General features: G+C 37.5%; 1 protein-coding gene across 13 annotated transcripts in view; it reads right to left on the bottom strand.

Annotated features, from left to right (window-relative positions):
- The window catches only part of LMO7 (LIM domain 7), a 128,857-nt gene that overhangs the window by 10,321 nt on the left and 101,427 nt on the right, over positions 1-17,109 (bottom strand). For 9 of the 13 annotated variants that reach the window (XM_039385157.1, XM_039385150.1, XM_039385149.1 and 6 more), the window contains 10 exons: positions 12,375-12,536; positions 10,823-11,007; positions 10,102-10,162; positions 9,029-9,085; positions 6,886-6,911; positions 6,484-6,588; positions 4,570-4,662; positions 2,830-3,200; positions 1,084-1,149; positions 714-779 (listed from right to left, as the gene is read on the bottom strand). In XM_039385157.1, the coding sequence (XP_039241091.1) occupies positions 714-779; positions 1,084-1,149; positions 2,830-3,200; positions 4,570-4,662; positions 6,484-6,588; positions 6,886-6,911; positions 9,029-9,085; positions 10,102-10,162; positions 10,823-11,007; positions 12,375-12,536 (1,192 nt within the window). Of the gene's footprint in view, positions 1-713; positions 780-1,083; positions 1,150-2,829; positions 3,201-4,569; positions 4,663-6,483; positions 6,589-6,885; positions 6,912-8,833; positions 8,876-9,028; positions 9,086-10,101; positions 10,163-10,822; positions 11,008-12,374; positions 12,537-17,109 lie in introns of all 13 variants that reach the window. The other 4 variants (XM_039385151.1, XM_039385155.1, XM_039385153.1 and 1 more) reach the window with 4 other exon arrangements.

Genomic DNA, 17,109 nt, shown 5'->3' with positions numbered 1-17,109 from the left:
CATATATCCAAGATGTAACTATTTAGTGCAGGCACTTTCTGCAGTTAAATTTAGATCTTTCATTAGTAACAGATCCATTGAGTTGTACCCTGTAAGTTTTGGGGTTCCTCTTTATATAAACAAGGTATGCTCACTCCAACTACAAAAACTGGTCAAATACACAGAAGTCATCTTTCAGAACTATTGTGAGATGCAATCTAAACCACTTGATTTGTAAAGTAAGAGAGTATAACTTAAAAATAACTTGTGTAACTTAAAAAGTCGCACATCTTCTATCTCCCTGATAAATATGCTGCTGCTGCCTCCAACTTCCCTTCTTGTTTACTCTCTCTTAAGTCTCTCTTAAGTTGCACAACCCTGATTGGGATGATTGCACCTTAGTTTGTATAGCACGTTATGACACAAGCACAATTGTATCTGAAATTATTTTCCAGCCGGGTAAGTCTAGTACCACCCACATATTTACTTCCTTACAGTTCTGTTTCTCCCAGTAAAATACCACTGACTAACTGCTGCTTACAACACTGTGTATCATTTGCCAAAAGTTTGGCAGCTTGTTTTTTCAATATGAAAACAAGCCATAAAAACTGCAAAACACAGCAGCAATCCAAAGCGTATGCTGCCATTAATAAAGTTTATTAGAAGTTTAAAAGCCTTCTGACAAAGAAATGGTGATGTTACAGTCCTGTGCTGATATTCAGTATCACACGCACCTGTCAGCAAATGACTGGTCAGGTTGCTCCTCAATGGTTTTAGAAACTTCATAACGCTCATAATGCCTATTGAAAAAAAGATACATTATGTTCATATACAGAAAAAGACACACACACATACATATAAATAGTTCCTACTGAAAATATTCAAAATAGATCCTGAAGGGGAAAAAAAATCTAGAGAAAAAACAGTTAAAGTTCTAAGGAGGTTTAATTTTATCAATCAGAAATACAACCAACAAAAGAAGACAGAAAAAGAAAGGTTATCAGAAAAACTGCCAGAAATTACATTTTTGCAAAGTGACAAAACTAGCATGTCAAAATGGTTATTGCTGAAGATGTTTCAGCCTATATATTTATTCATTATTACCTGTCAATGAGAGGATGGCCAGCTCGATCCTCTATTGTTTTAGATACTTCATAGCGCTCATAATGTCTAGAGGCAAAATAAAGACAAATGAAAATACATATTAAACAAAAAAATATTCTAGAAATTAAACAAACACTAAGTATGCATAGAGAAAACTAAGAAAGTTCAGGTACGTTAACTAGAAACATGAAAATCTATGACTTTAGGATGCTGCAAAAATTACAAGCATCAGTATACAACAGTGATTATCTCATCTATTCCAAAGCTAGAAGGCAAATTTTGTTCAACCACAGCAGTTCCCTAAAAATTACATTTATATTCTAGAAAATTGTATAGGTACAGTTTGTAAACTCACTAAGTTCCACAGACAATGCTCTTCAGCTGCCCGTCCCCAACCTCAGTGCTCTTTGCAGCACGTATCATGCCCTTGCAGGTGTTTATATAACATTTCAGATTTCAAGTCCTATCCTTGAATATCATCTTAAAGCAAATATTTAACATCAGATATTTTAAAGTCCAGTTTCACTGAACTTGCTTCTTTACTGTTAAGCAAAGCCACCCATGTTTAGTAAAACACATCCTTTGGCAGCAGCAACCTCAGAAGCAATGAAATTCCCATGGACTAGAGCATATATCAAGGATTTAGATATGCAGATATTACAGCAGCTTAATAAGTTACCACGCAAAGCCCTATTATTTTGCAACGGGGGCAAGCTAAAACTGTGGAGATATTCTGGCTCAGTTGCCAAGAAGAACCTGTTCAGCCATTGTAACAACTGTGCCTCTGCTTTGCTCAGCAGGCATATCAAGTAGCAGTCATTTAGAATGAGCTAAAGTAACTCTAGGTCTTACAATCTCCTCTGCAAATACATGCAATTTTTGTAATCATATTATCTTTTCCTAAGACTTAACTTGATACCATGCGTTATCTTCAGTCATCTCTTATTACTTACATAAGAACAGGAGAAAAACCTCAAGAGAAACCACAAAGCTAGTCATACACAAGGCTGTAAGCTAAATGCACACAAAATACGAAAAAGTTACTGGTTTATTCTGTTTGAGACAGATTAATTTCCTGTGACATTAGTCTGAAAACTTCTGGGCAAGAATACAAACTTGCAAACTAATAACTGGGGATTTTTTTGTTTGCTTGCGTTTTTTTAAACCAAGCTGTGGAAGAAGGTAGTGAGAGCAACGGATATTTCTAACAGGCAAGACAGTATCTGTTCACTCACATACCATGATATCCTTCACTAACAAGTTAACCCAGTAGTTAAATTGCAATTAAACTTTATTGTTACACTGTTGAATTAAAATGAGAGAGAAACCTGCAAAATCAGTCATGCATTTGTTGGAAAAGCATTAACTTGGTATTTCTTCTGAAACCCTGTATATTGAGTCACTGGCTCTCAGTTTACAGGCTTGTGCACAGTTCTTACAAAATGTTCACAACTAAGTGCTTCATGTCATCTTTGATTTGGCTGTAATTACTGTATTTAGACTTCCCATTTAAAAAAAAAAAGAGTTGAAGTGGATTAATATAGCACTTGATTCATAGGGCAAGACTTTGTGTTATGCCTTATCCTTCTGTCTTTAGAAAGACTCTCCTACAGTATCTTGCACTGACTGATTACAGTATGAAACTTACATGAATATCCTTATATATCCAGGACAGACACACTCCCATTAGAAGTATATTTGAATTTGCAGAAGGAAGAGAGAGTAAATCCTATCACAAGTGCACACCTTTGGTACTGAGGCATCTCCACTGACACCTCCCTTTGCCTTTCAGCCTGACGTTTCTGTTCCTCCATCTCTGCCCACCGCCTCTGTTCCTCAGCATATTGCTGCTCCCTCTCTTTACGTTGTCTCTCAAGCTCCAACTCTTGGAGTTTTTTTTCTTGCTCAAAACGCAGGGTTGCTTCCTCCTGGATCCTCCGTTCCTCCTGAAGCCTCCTCCTTCCTTCTTCCTCACGCAGCAAGCTCACTGCCAGCTCTCTTCCTCCATCTCCTTCTGGCTCCTCAGGAATATTTGCTTCAGGGCTTGCTCTCCAGCTGGACACAGATGGAGCACGAGAAGTGACAGATGTCGTATTTAAAGTTAGAACAGTCTGCTCCTGTAACAAAGAAAAAAAAATAATGTTTTTAGGGAAAGGAGCCATTTTTTAAATAGGCTGCTCACTCAGAAAAGTTAATTTATTCCATAAGAGAAGACTGCGAAAAGCATCCCCGACACTCTCAGTGCAAGATGCAGGGTGTACTTTGGTTTCATGTTTTGAGTGCCTGCTAACATGTTCTCCTAACTCAAGAGCTTCATTCCACACAGCAGCCTTAGCAAGCGCTAGAGGCAGCGCAGCCACAACTATGTGAAACATTCTGCTTTCTAAAGTATCACTTACATGTCAAGACATCCCTTCCCCACTTAAATACCCATGGAAAACAAACCCTTCCATGATACCCAGCATTTCTCCCTACTGTTTTCACTTAGAAACCTGAGACCTACTTAAGAGTGTATACACAAAGACATACACTGCAAGTGTATATCAAACCAATGAATTTCACATGAATCCTCATGTGGAGGAACCTCCTACTCTCCTCCATTCTCCTACCATTTCAAAGTCAAGCCTCAGACCTACCACCCTATGACTCTTCTCTCAAAGATGAGAAAAGGTTTTTCAGTGGTCAAAAGATGTTTTAGTTGCAGAGACCGAATAATGTTTATGGGTCCATCAAAACCTCTAATGATAGGAAAAATATGAAATGGTTTACATTCTTGTACAACAAAGTCCTCTAACAGCTCAAAAAGCTTTCTTGTTGAAGTCCTAAGCCTTAAATTATTGTCTATTTATTCATCACTATAAACACAACCAGTCTAGCTTGGATGCCTGAAGTAGCACTCACATAGCAATCAAGATGAGATACCTCAGACAGTGCCCATACTCAGGAAGAAACTTGTTCATCTTCCCATAAACAACAGCCACAAAAGTCAGCATCTATAGGAACTACATGCATTCAATGTGTTAAAACATATGATAGGAAATCTGAAGTTGATTTGGTATGTAAATTTATCAGAGCTAAGATGAACTGGCTGTCAGTAACACATCAGGCACTTACGAACATGCTTGATGATCAAGTACTGAAGCAGAATTTCAACAAGTAGCATGGCAGGTAAATAAACAGGAAAGGTGACCATTTCTGGCCACAATAATTAACACATGCTGTAACTTTTTGCTAACATATTTCTGGTGGTAAATTACATAACCAATCCACAAGTAAAAGGGTCAAATTCATCATCTCAAAACATCTCATTTACTCTTTCCATCCCATTTTTGCAACCTCTTTCTACCAAGTCATAGCCAACAGTTTGTTTTCCAAAGTGAGAAGACAAATGAGAGAGAAATTAATTATTTGCCTACTTGCATGCATCTCATATAAGGGAAAAAAGTCCTCATGAAACTAGTCAGTGAAGCCTTATTCATAGCCTACCTCATCAAAATACTTGGAGCTCTCTTTTTCTGCTTCTTGCTTAGCTCGTAGCCATTCTTCCCTCAGTTTTTCTTGTTCACGTTGGTATTTCTCCTGTTAAGTTAGATTGAAGTTAAATATGCAAATAAGAAACATGATATTTTTTATTTGCGTTAAAATTTACTACTGGTATTTAAATGTGTTTTTTAACAGACCAGGGTTGTAAAAACACGCATGAATTCCTCTCGAACATTATGTCTGCCACAAATTAAGTCCTGGCTCAAATACAATTCAAAGGAGTTCTATAATTGATTTTGGAGAATCCATGCTTATTACATGGTAAGTCTCCCAACAACTGATCTCATATCTGTTATATTCCCTGTCCTCCAGTTTAGTTACCATTGAACAAAAAATCAGCTATCTAAGGTATTTCTGGAAAGACAGAGTGATTATATTTAACTTGGATCTGGACACATTAATATGGTAAATATAAAGTGATCACTAAGTGAAATATGAGGCAGTGATTTGGTCTGAGCAAGAACTCTCGGTTCTTTTGAAACGTTACCTAAAAAAAACCCAATTTCTGGACATCCAAATTTGTCTTATGACTAGATTTGGTATGAAATTGATATACTGTCTTAAAGCATTACTCAAGGCATACAGTAAATGTTTTGGTGGTTTTGTCAGTCACCACTTATATCTAGGGAAAAGCAAAATATTTAATGATGTCAAAAGTATTCCTTCTAAGATGCTGGAAATAAACAAAGAGAGATTTTGCTTCCTTTCTTTGTATTTAAAAATTCTTTACTAGGATCACAGGGAAGAGAAAGATTATTACTCTTGCCAAATTTACTACTTCAGGACTAAAAAAGAAGAAGCAAAGAAAAGAAAAGTAATAGCAGATAGGTGAGTCTGCTCTCAAGAAAGGGGAGCCAAAGTTTACATTCTTTAAAGCCATATCTTCAGGCATCAAATGGAGCATCCAAACCATAACAGAGACCACAGATAAGTTTAGGAAGGTACAGCTGTTGCTTGGCAGAGTTTGTAAGCTAAAAGGAACAACAAAAGATCAAACATCCAAAAAAGCAACAGAGTTGCTACGCTGTACTTTGACATCACAAATTTTTGCTGAATGCACCAAACTTATTTAGAGTTTTAAACTTGTGAAGAATAAATGATGTTCACTGATGTCTCTCTTAGCCATCAGATAACAAACTTTAGTTTAAATTGCAGAGATGTGTCTTTCTGAACGTGGTTGAACATGCTTATGCTTTATTGAGCTGAGGTCTTTGCAGAGACATATGCTTGGGTTTTTTGTGCTATTCTAAGATGACAAACATTGCCCCTTTCCTCTGCAACACTCTCCTCCAGCTCAAGCAACTGGTTATCAAGGTGGTTTTGCATTAGCAAGTCCAGCTTTCTGACTCACAGAGGTCCTGGGAACCAGGTTGATTCCAAGGGATTAGCTGATTGCTAAATGACAGGATTCTAGCAGGCGCCTAACCGTGGCACCAGCTGCCTCCTCTTCATATACGAATATAAGGCAGTATTGCTAACTGAAGGTAAAACTCAGGCTAGAGGCAATTTTCCTAAGGGGAAAAAAATAAAACTCATAATCAAAAGTGAAGATTATTGCCCTTTATGTCTTCACTTATCCTTTAAATTCTTTAGCCAGTAAGGACATACCAGCCTTGTGAAGATTGAGCACTTCTGGCTATAGTGAATACACATTCTAGGTTTGATTTTATGAAGCTCACTAATGCATTGTCCTCTTTTTTCTGAATAACTGCTAGCATGTGCAGCCCAGAAAACATATCTGAGAATCTCCTCAGGCAATCAGTAAGAAAAATTACAGAGGTCACATGATACTTTTCTTTCGTAACAGTTGCTGCACACAAGGGATTGACAGCCCATGATTATGAAGATCAATTATACCTGCAATAAACGGTCCTGCTCTTTTTGCCATTTTTCCTGTCGTTTTCGCTCTTCCTCTTGATCCCAAACCCGACGACTAGGAGCACTAATGGATGGGACTGGGAGCTAATATAGCACAAAAATGAAATAATATTATCCTCTTCCGTGTAATCAACACTCTACATTTTAAAACATAATTTTTAAAGTGAGAAATAGAAGCCATTACAAACACTCGAACTTTATAGTGACAAGGACCTAAATTAGCCTTTTCTTCAAACGGACAGAGAGCAACAAATTGGAAAATCTTAGTACTCTCAGATTTGATCAAAATTTTAAAGAAGTATAAAAGGCAACAGAAAGCAGTGGGCTTCCTGAAAAGACCAGGATTAAAGAAGTAATCAGTAGTTCATAAACAGCACTTACATCAGGCATTGCAGGCTCTGGGCCTCCTGTGAGATTTGGAAGGCAAGAAAGAGAAATCATTAGACCCACACATACTAACTACTGCAAGACTTGTGTAACTTTGGCAAGTCAGTTTTAATTTTTGCTTCCTTAGTAAGACATGCTTGCATTTGCCCCACTTAACCTACTCAGGGGCAGAATTTATTAGGTGCTTTCAACTAAATGTGCACAATTGTTTAAAAGCTTTACATGCTTACAAGTGCCATCAGCAATTGCTTGAATTAGCAGTACATCTCCAACTGTGGCAATATAGAGGCTCTTTACTATACCTCTCCTATTATTACTGTGAAACCCAACTGTTTAGCATGACCCAGAATGTGGCACCAAGGTAGAGAAGCTAATCACCTACTGCCCTTGACATGAATTAAGACCAAGAGACATCCACTGGCAACTTCTCTACCACAAAACCATGTATTTCTCCTTTCCAACTTTCCTCCTTTCCCACTCCCCAAAGCACACACTTGAATTCAGTGAAGTTGTCACCTTTCACCACAAACCTTATGCTACTTGAGGCTATCACACTTGGACTTAATCATCTTGTGCCAAGATGATTAACAGAGAGAGACGTGTATTATGCTAACATATTAAAAGTCAAGAAAATGTGGAGAAGTACAAATTTAAGTATAATCCTTTCTCGAGCAATATCACTTTTTTTGTTTGTTTACAGTGTAATTGTTACCTAGCTCTCCAAATTTAAAAAGTTTAATCTCCAATAAAACCAAAAAGTTACAACAGATTTCTGAAGTAGGACCACATGAAGTGGAAAAAAGGTCAAACTTCGGATACAAAAGATAATGAGGCTAGTGTCCATTCTATATATGCACAATTTTGTTGTCATTGTCAGATCTGAACAGCCACAGCGGCAACAGGACAAACAGCTTGATCTATTGCAATTGCGCCAGGAGATCCTAAAGGGAGGCACAGACAGCACCTATCTTTGCTCCCCTCTTCTCTCATCCCTGTAAGTTTATGCTGAACTGCACGGGTCTACAAAGATGAATCTTTCATATAACTGTAAAGCCGAAGTGTCAAAAACTTAAAATTAACATAACTATATTGAATGTACAGTCTAGAACCACAACCTTGTTCTCCCCCTCAAGCAGAGATGAAATACTTAAAATATTGCTAAAAAACTAATTAAAATAAAAACGAATTTTCTGGCCAGCCATAAAATAAAAATCAACCAACAAAAAAAACCCCCAACACCAACAAAACAACCAACAACAAAATACCACCATACAGACACAATTCAGCAGAAGTATTTAAAAGCAAACAGAACCACAAACAGATATATGCTGTGGCACTTCACAGTCACTTTTGTCAAAGAGTCATCACCACTAAAGGCAAAATCCTGGCCCCACTCAAACCATTGGCAAAATTCAGCTGAAGTTCCAAAGGGCCAGAATTTCCCTCTTCCAGGCTACAGCAAAACAGCAAGGCATACATAGCCTGAAGACAGCATAAGACATATAACATTAGTGGAAGTATGTGAGCTGTGACATGCAGAACACTGAAAAGCAACCTACAAAACCAAAATTGAGTGCCTCATTTTCTGCCTTTAAAAGCTAGCATATTAAATTAAAAATTTATATCGGTCTTCTTGGGATCTTGCGATATCACCACAGACTGGAAAGCCAGCAGAGGCCTTTTTCCATCAATTTACATGAAAGCACAGAGCTGCAACTCAAGATAAACTCAAATCCAGAGTTACGTATTTTATCAACAGCTCTGACATCTTCACTAAACCTCTGCTGGAATATTCACCATTATTCCTGTTTTGTAGGTAGTAGCAAACCAGACCAAAGAGTGCTATCCTTCTTACTTCTAACCAGTGGAAAAAAAAAGGATGAAGGACATAGAAGAGATTTAAACAGTTATAGATGTAAAAGAACACACAAAGACCCATTACCACAAAGGTAGACCCATGAATTGTAAGAATAACCTGATGACCCTGGGAAAAGAAGGGAAATTCATTATGTTGCTTCATTATAACTGCCACGAACAATGCTGAAGAGGTGGAGCACCCAGCACCAGACTTGTTAGGAAGAGTATGCAGCAGGAACAATTTCATGGAAGTACATGAAATGTTAGCTCTTTGATTTACCTTGTTCAAAAAATTGTGACCGTCTTTTTAAGTTTTTCAAAGAAATAGGTTCAGATGCTATTTGAAAAATACAAAGAACACAAACAAGTCAATGAGGTGCCTTTTTTTTTTAAGATTATAACCACTGGATAAGAAACTTGCTAGTCCTCTCATCTCGAGCAACATCACTTCAGAAAAACAAAAAGCCTCTGCAATACCGAGTAAAACCTTAGTAGGTTACATCATATACTGATTAGTATTTCATTTTATCACTAACAATGTCCAACTATAACAATCGTAGAAGTGTCAAACTTGGACTCAGAGTCTCCCTGTCTAATTTAAGCCTCCCTGACTGGGATATCACATTGGAATGAGGAGCCTAATCACCATTTCAGGTCATCAGAAAGGCATCTCCAGAGGGCAACTGATATCTTGGGGGAATTCTTTTATAAATTACCATGTGTACTCAAGTTAAAATGAAACACAAAGTTCCTATTTAAGGATTATTATTCCATTAGGAAGTATACATACCTGGTTTCTCTCACTGTTGTCAAGTAAGGTTATAACTGCTCACAGTATTGTAAGTAATTATTATTCATACAGGAATAATCAATATCATTCTCCAGGAATAAAAGTAAAATAATAATAGTGAAACAGCTGCTATCCCTAAAACCTCACAACTGAAATGAGGGTGGGGGGGAATACCAAAAGTTGAACACTCTTTACACTCTTCCTGGGCACTGAAATAAATCAATACTAATACTGACTCAGTCTCTACACAATGCAGTAGCAATTACAATAAATTGTGTGCTTTCTTCTCTTTCACCCCTACCACACAATAAATTTATAAACACTAATGAAAAGGCAGGGGGGTTTGTTACAGCTTTTTTTGTCAGTTCTCAAACTGCCTAGCATGTCATGGAAGCAAACTACACCCAGTTTAGATGCAACAACATGTCTGTGGTATCTGTCTAGCTTTCAGTTTATTAAGGTCTCACTTCACCCACTGTATAAAGCTTGCAATTATTACAGGTTTAACATCTCTGCTTGTTGCAAATGACACAATTAGCAGATGAATAGCAACAGTGGTTTACCTCTTTGTTCATTAGGGCCAAGATCTCCTTGTGTTCCATTTATCAATTTTGTTTCTGTATCCTGAAAAATTAAAAAAAAAAAAAAAAAAGAGGTCTTTTTTTTTTTCCTTTTTTTTTTTTGGAAGTTTATCCAGTTACACATCTTCCCTGACAGGAACTATACATCATGAAACATTTTATAACATTTTCCATAGAAAGATACAAAACAATCTAAAACTTCCTGAGTGTATTTTATAATGAGGCAACCACAGGCATTTGAGGGAATCAATAAGCAACTGTGAATTGCTGCAGAAATAAAAAAAACATTAGTTTGCAAGAAAATGCCAGAAGCCAAGATCTTTCTATTTCAGCTCCTTGGCATGCGGGTTGTTATTTATAAGTAATTTGAAATCTCGTATACGCTTGTTCTTTGGGCTGCAACTTCCATTTATGCTAATAACACAGGTCAAAGTCTTCTCTAAAGAAAAAAACACATTATATGTTTTAGTTAAAATATAGTCTGCACATGTTTTAATATCATTTACTGGTGTCCACTCATGAATAGACAGTAGCAAGTCTTTAAAACATCTTATTTACCTTAACACATACTTAGCTACATCTCCATATTTGCAGTGTCCTATATTTTTACTTGTACTGCTTTTTCTCCATCCTCCCATTACCAAGACATTACATTTTTTCTTCCTTCTCCCAAATCCCACAAACCCTTCAAAAACATACTCACAGAACTTTGAAGGCTGCTGGAGAAATCTCTTTTTGTTGATATGGTGGAAACATTTGAAACATGTTCTCCAGAAGTTGCATCAATCCATTTATTTTCAGATGTACCTATAATGTTGGTAGCCATACTGGTGAGATTGAGGATTTTATGCCTTACATGTGGCAGGGAAGGCTGGTCTTTGCCCCAATCTTTTTGGTATGTGGAGGATCAAGAAATTGATATAGACAGTAACGTCAAAGAACAGAACAAGAGTTAGTGAAAACACATTAAAATAACACAAAACCACACACAACAGGAAAGGGAGACACAGAAATCAGGTGGAATTTGTGAAGACAGGAAAAAGGGCATTTATGAGCAGACCGCCTTCCCCAAAAATGCACGTGTTAGTCATAAGCCAAGTAAAGTTTGCCAGATGTTTTGCTAATATGTGCTACAGCAGCTCAACATTAAAGAGCAGTTAGTATTCATTGGAAACTATTTCATTAACGTTAGTAAGGATCGAGAAAAGTCTTCCAACTTTATGTAGGCAAGTTACAATGAGACTCATACACTATCCAGGGAAGGGTCATTTTCATGTCCATGCTCATCAGGAAGCACAGAGGGGGGAAGAAAAGGCAGTCCAAACTAAACTAGCAAAACTAAAGAGGCAAAGACAAACGATACTCTTCTCTCAGACTCCATTATTTCTCCCCTCCCACTACTGAAAATTTTATTCAATGAGCTGTTTGCCACTAATCTTACTCTACAGTTGTACTATGTCCTGCAAAGCAATTTGTTTCTTGTCTCTCTCTCACTCTACTTTTTTCTCCCCACTTACTGGTAACTTATTCTACCCAGCTTCCTACTAAAAGAATGTTTTGTATTTATACTGTGAAAGAAGTCATTGGTCACACTTTAAACTCTGCAAAAATTCTTATGGAACTTTGAAAGGGTATTCTGATTAAAACCATGGCAAGTCTAGAGATGCTACAAGGCTATCAGCCAGGATGGAAATACTAGCCAGAATGGGTAATACCATTTTGGAGAGAACAGATTACAGCATCACAGTATTTGGGTCAATGGACAAAATCACAGCACAGAGGTGCCACCAACAAGCTCATACATCATTTGAAATGCTCCCTGAAGAAAGGAACACATGATCCTCATTTGAAGAAAGGGAGCTGGTCATTGAGAGAGAAAGGCTTAAACAGTTATTATGGTCTAAAGAACAGGTCCTCTTTATTCTTGTGGTATGGAAGGAAATTAAATGTTATATACCCTTTTGTGGTGGTTGCACACTCTTTCACTTGTGCATCCTCTCAGAAAAAGGCCAGAGCACAAGAAAGATGTCAGTATTTCAATGCTTTGAAGATTTGCTTGTCAAGACATTTCTAATGCACAAGCAGTTAAAAAAGCCAAGTTGTGTTAAAATGCAACAGACACACTGGCAAACTACTTAGCTTAGATACATATTACTCCTGTAAGGGTAATAAGGACTCTCAGCTGTCAGGTACAGCAGAGACAAAGCTTATTTGCCTTACAGAGCATACTGTATCTGCCTGATGAAACAACTCACCATTCTTTCCGTATCGTCTGACATCCATGACCAGGTTTCCAGTTTCTAGTCCTCTGCTGATGGCTTCTTCCCACTGACTGTAGTCCATATGTGAAACCTTTGTGCCATTGACAGCAATGATCTCATCATCTATATGCAGTTGACAAAGTGCTGCAGGGCTACCTGCAGAAAACAGAAGAAAAATAAAATTATGTCTCCACTCATAATTATTTTTTTATCACAGTTGTGACTGGAGGGGGGTGAGGTGGGGAGTTATTCAAAGAAATGCTTAATGGTCGATATTCAGTAAGTCTTAGAAAAATCTACTACATTTTAATACAAAAATCAGTAAACTCAGTATCAAAGTAGCTTTTCAATTTAGAACTTATGAAAATGACAAAGAGCATCAATCTTTTGGACTTGTAAGTCTTCACATTCTGGCTAGCCCTTTTAATAGGCAACCTTTGGACTCAATCTTGCCTTCACTAACTCACCGTTATAATCTGAGACAGTGAGAGAGAGGCAGCACCACAGGGTCTGCAACAATTAGCTGAAATTCAGCCAATGTTTGGGTAATCCTCCTCTCTGCCAAAAAAACAGCCTGCACTCTGTTAATTCCAGTAGAAGTTGGCTTTCCCATAATCTTATTCACAGTTTCTGGACTCTACTGACAAGAGCATGCTGCGTTATTGCTGTGCTAAAATAGTTCGTTAGCTCTGAATTGACTGGTAATTGGACTCAAGATATTGCTGGGTGCTGTACCACTAGACTTGTCTGGATTCTGCTTATTTTATCAATTGAGAGCAAATTCTATGCAGCTTGGACTTTGAATCTACTGATATTTTGCAAGACAGGCTGCACTTTATACTTTTTTCATCTACAACACATTGGCAGGCAATATTACTAGACTAGGGACAGAGAACATAAAGATCAGTTCATAAACTTTTTCTCTATTTAATTCAGAAAATGGATGAGCTGAGAAAGTCAGACTCTCCACGTATGATTTGATGAATTACACATGAATGGTTTTTCCATTTAAAATTATTCCCTTAGCAGAATGGAAAATAGAAAAGCTAAGTAAAAATGTATTTAAGCACTGAACAATAAACCCTCATGTTAATAAAAAAAAATTTGAACTACACAATGGAAGCATTTTCCAAAGAAAGTAGTGAAATCCACACATCTTATTTAAAATATACCAAGAACAATGCTCTATTACATTATTAGAAACAAATATGTACAAATATGACAGAAGGATTTAGATCATATGCTTCATCCTATCTTCTGTCTATCTGACTCGTTCGTAAAATACCACTCTAAGTCTGGATCATCCACTAAGGATTCCAATAGCTTTTAATATTCCTGGCACATGAAAAAGTTAAGAAATTAACAAATGCTATGCTTCCTAATACTGCACCAAACAGTGATTCGTCATAATTCACTAAAAAGCAACACTAGCTACTATACTAGAAGAGCAAAGCTCCATATTTTATTTTTCTGCATTCTTCTTAAAACATGGACTACAAACTTCATTTGCAGTTAGCAGTAAAATTTTCCAAACACACCAATTGCTTTTAAGTAACACTGTAGAAGAAAAGGTAGGGTTTTTATCTGGGGGAAGAAAACATGGGCAATAGTTAAACTGGAAAAAACATGCATCTCCTTAAAAGCCAGGAAGATGTTAATCTATTAATGTAAGGTACTGTTAAGAATGCTATTGAAGATACTAACACTGAAGTTACCATTTTCAACAAGATCATATAACATTTGGAATTATGTGTGATACTTAGTACCATATAGTTTGACAGCATCTAGACTAAGCCTTATGTTCATGGTAGAGGGAATGCTTCAGGCTCAAGGGGAGTCACCAAAACTGATAATTTCTCTGTTTTGTGTTGTGACAGAACAAGTCCTAGGAAACAAAAAAGGTCATGTTCATCTTACTCAAAAAATTTGTCAGGGATGAGAAGACCCAGCTCAGAGGTGGGAACAGTATATCTCAGGTCAGTTTTATGACACGAAGGGAATTTAAGACTGCATGGTTCTTCCTACACTATTACTACAAAGACATATCCATACCATACTCCAGCCATACAGATTTGAATGAATAGCAGCAGTCTTTAGATTGCACATGTAGACCTAACTTAGCCAGAACAATTTAGGCTACACAGTTTTTAGCATGTAGCTTTGCCAGCTGCTCTTCCTCCACAGTCTGTGAATAAAAGGACAAACCAGGGTGCCTATATTGGGTTTCTGCTCTGATTCAGCTCTAGAGAAGGTGAGAAGCCTGCAGAGACTAGCTAGAAATTTAGGTGCCAAAAGCTGTATGTTGTCTTTCTCTGTCCAGCTTCTCCAAAACTATAGGAATTAACAATAATTTCTTTATATTGCTATAAAGGATTTAGTTTCTGTGATATAAAACATGTACTGCTGTTTTTTGCAAGTTTCCCTGAAGGTAAAAGACTTTTGTTTCTTACTAGTCCCCAGTAAAAACAAAACAAACCAAATATTCATTTTCTAGATGTACTTAGTGTCCTCTAACCTATCCCCATCTGTTGCTATTACAATAGATAAATACAAAGAAAATAAAACCTGAAGGAAATAGGTCAAATTTACTGTGTTCTATGTGACTGCAAGTGTTTGATCACAGAAGTGCATTCTTACATCAAGACAATCTCAAAAAATTATTGCAAAGGGAAACTGAAAGGGAAAAGACTGAAATAATAAAGATTATATGGCACTGTGGAAGTTGGCAGAATGGACTAGATTAATGACTTTAAGGCTGTTTACCTATTTTTTAGTGTAAAAGTTGAAAACTCTAAAAATGAGCACTATGTTCTTTCTTTTTCTTTTATATGTAGTAAATGGGACTCACTGAAATATACGTTATAAGCTTAATTCATATTTAGGTTTTTGAGAACACTTAAATTAATTTTGCCTAGTTTTCTCAACTGTTTTTTTTTTAAAGGAATAGCATATATAGAAGACAGAGTCATTTATAAGTCCTAAAAAGATAAATGCAAGCTATCATCTCAAGAAAATCATACAGCTAGTTAGGATGACAAAACAATCAGAGGAAGTATTTCTGAAGCTCTTTCTGGGATCATGGAAGAGAAAAAGGTGACTAGGAACAGTTGGTTTGGATTTGCCATGTCTAAATCACACTTGACCAACCTGGTTATTTTTAATGATGAATTGAATAGATCTGTGGATGAGGGGAGAGTGGTGGATACCACACACCTTGTCTTTAATAAGGCTATTGGCGTGATCTTCCACAGCATCCTGGTATCAAAACTGGGATTGTATTGTCTACAGGGCAGAGCAACCAGATGGGTGAACAACTGGCTGGGTTGTCAGGCTCTGTGCGTAGCAGTTAATGGCTCATACTCAGCCTAGAGGCTGGTTACAAGTGGAGCTTGCCAGGGATGTACCCTGAGACCTACTCTCTCTAATGTGTTCACCAATAATCAGGAGAAGGAGGTGAAACACACCCTCATCAAGTTTGCAAACCTTGCCAAAAGGATGGCTAAAACACTGGAGGGCAGGGTTGCCGTTCAGAGCAGGAATGTGACATTCAACAAGGCCAAAATGCAGAGTCCTGCTCTGGGATAGACTAACCCCAGTGATGATTCAGGCTGGGCACTGTTGAGCTGGAGAGCAAGGCTGGGGGACCCTAGTAGTGTTGGGGCTATATGAACACTAGCATGACCAACAGGTCAAGGCAGTGGCTATTCTGTTCACTCCTCAGTTAGTATGCCATGTTGACAATACCGTGTCCAGTTTTGGTGTACTGCTGTAAGAGAGATATCAATAAAGTGGGGCAAGTTAAATGGTAGGGCACTGGGATGAGCATGGCTGGAGCAGTGGAGAGGCTAAGAGGTTCAGCCTAGAGAAGAGATGCTGCAAGGGGACCTAACAGCAGCCTCCCCAGTACCTACCAAGAGAAGTCACCGAGTCACTGAGAAGGGAAAGCCTGCTCTTTATTGAAATGTATGGCAGGAGAACACAGCACCGTGGTTATAAAATTGACTGGGACAAAGATTGGTCTGACTGGACATGTGGGGGAAATTTTCTCTGAGAGGATAATTATGCAATGCCCAGGGAGGCTGTGCAGTTTCCATCCTTGGAGGGTTTCAAACCCACATGGGTAAAAGCCCTAGGTAACCTGCCTGAATTGTCTAAACAGTTTTTTGAGCAGGGTTTTGCTCTTGGTGATCTTTCAAGGTTCCTTCCAACCTAAATTACACTATGACATCCTTAAAAACAAGAAATACAACATTGATAAGTGCCTAGCTGAAAGCACATCTTAATCTTTCAATGGGCCATCCACCTCTTTCATCCTTCATTCCTTTAAATGGAGCTACAGGAATTGAATAAGGATACAACATGAGCAAGTTTTTGAAAAAAAGTATGTTGAACACAGGCTATAAACATGTTAACCGTCTCCAAAATTCAAACTGACTAACTAAATTTCCTAACTAATTTTCCTCTGCATTTGTTTACAAATCATATGAAGTGAAATCTTTTAAACTTCACTGAAAGGAACAATCTGGATATTAGAAGTCTGTACGTGCCCCCTACTACTGCTCAGTAAGGGGCTTGGTGAACAAATAATCATGTTTATGCCTTTTCAGTGGTTATAGAAATGTCCTTAATTAGGAAAATGCATTTTTGGCATTTTTGAATTCAACCTGTTTTCAAGAGATGAGGATTCACAGAAACACATTAGCAAACTAAATACTGATTTTTCAGTTCT

This window comes from Pipra filicauda, unplaced genomic scaffold (genome assembly GCF_003945595.2).
Source record: "Pipra filicauda isolate LSUMZ 115617 unplaced genomic scaffold, ASM394559v2 scaffold39_size4671491_pilon, whole genome shotgun sequence".
NCBI lineage: Eukaryota > Metazoa > Chordata > Aves > Passeriformes > Pipridae > Pipra > Pipra filicauda.
Note: the sequence above shows the minus strand (reverse complement) of the source record. Positions and strands in the feature narration are given on the sequence as shown.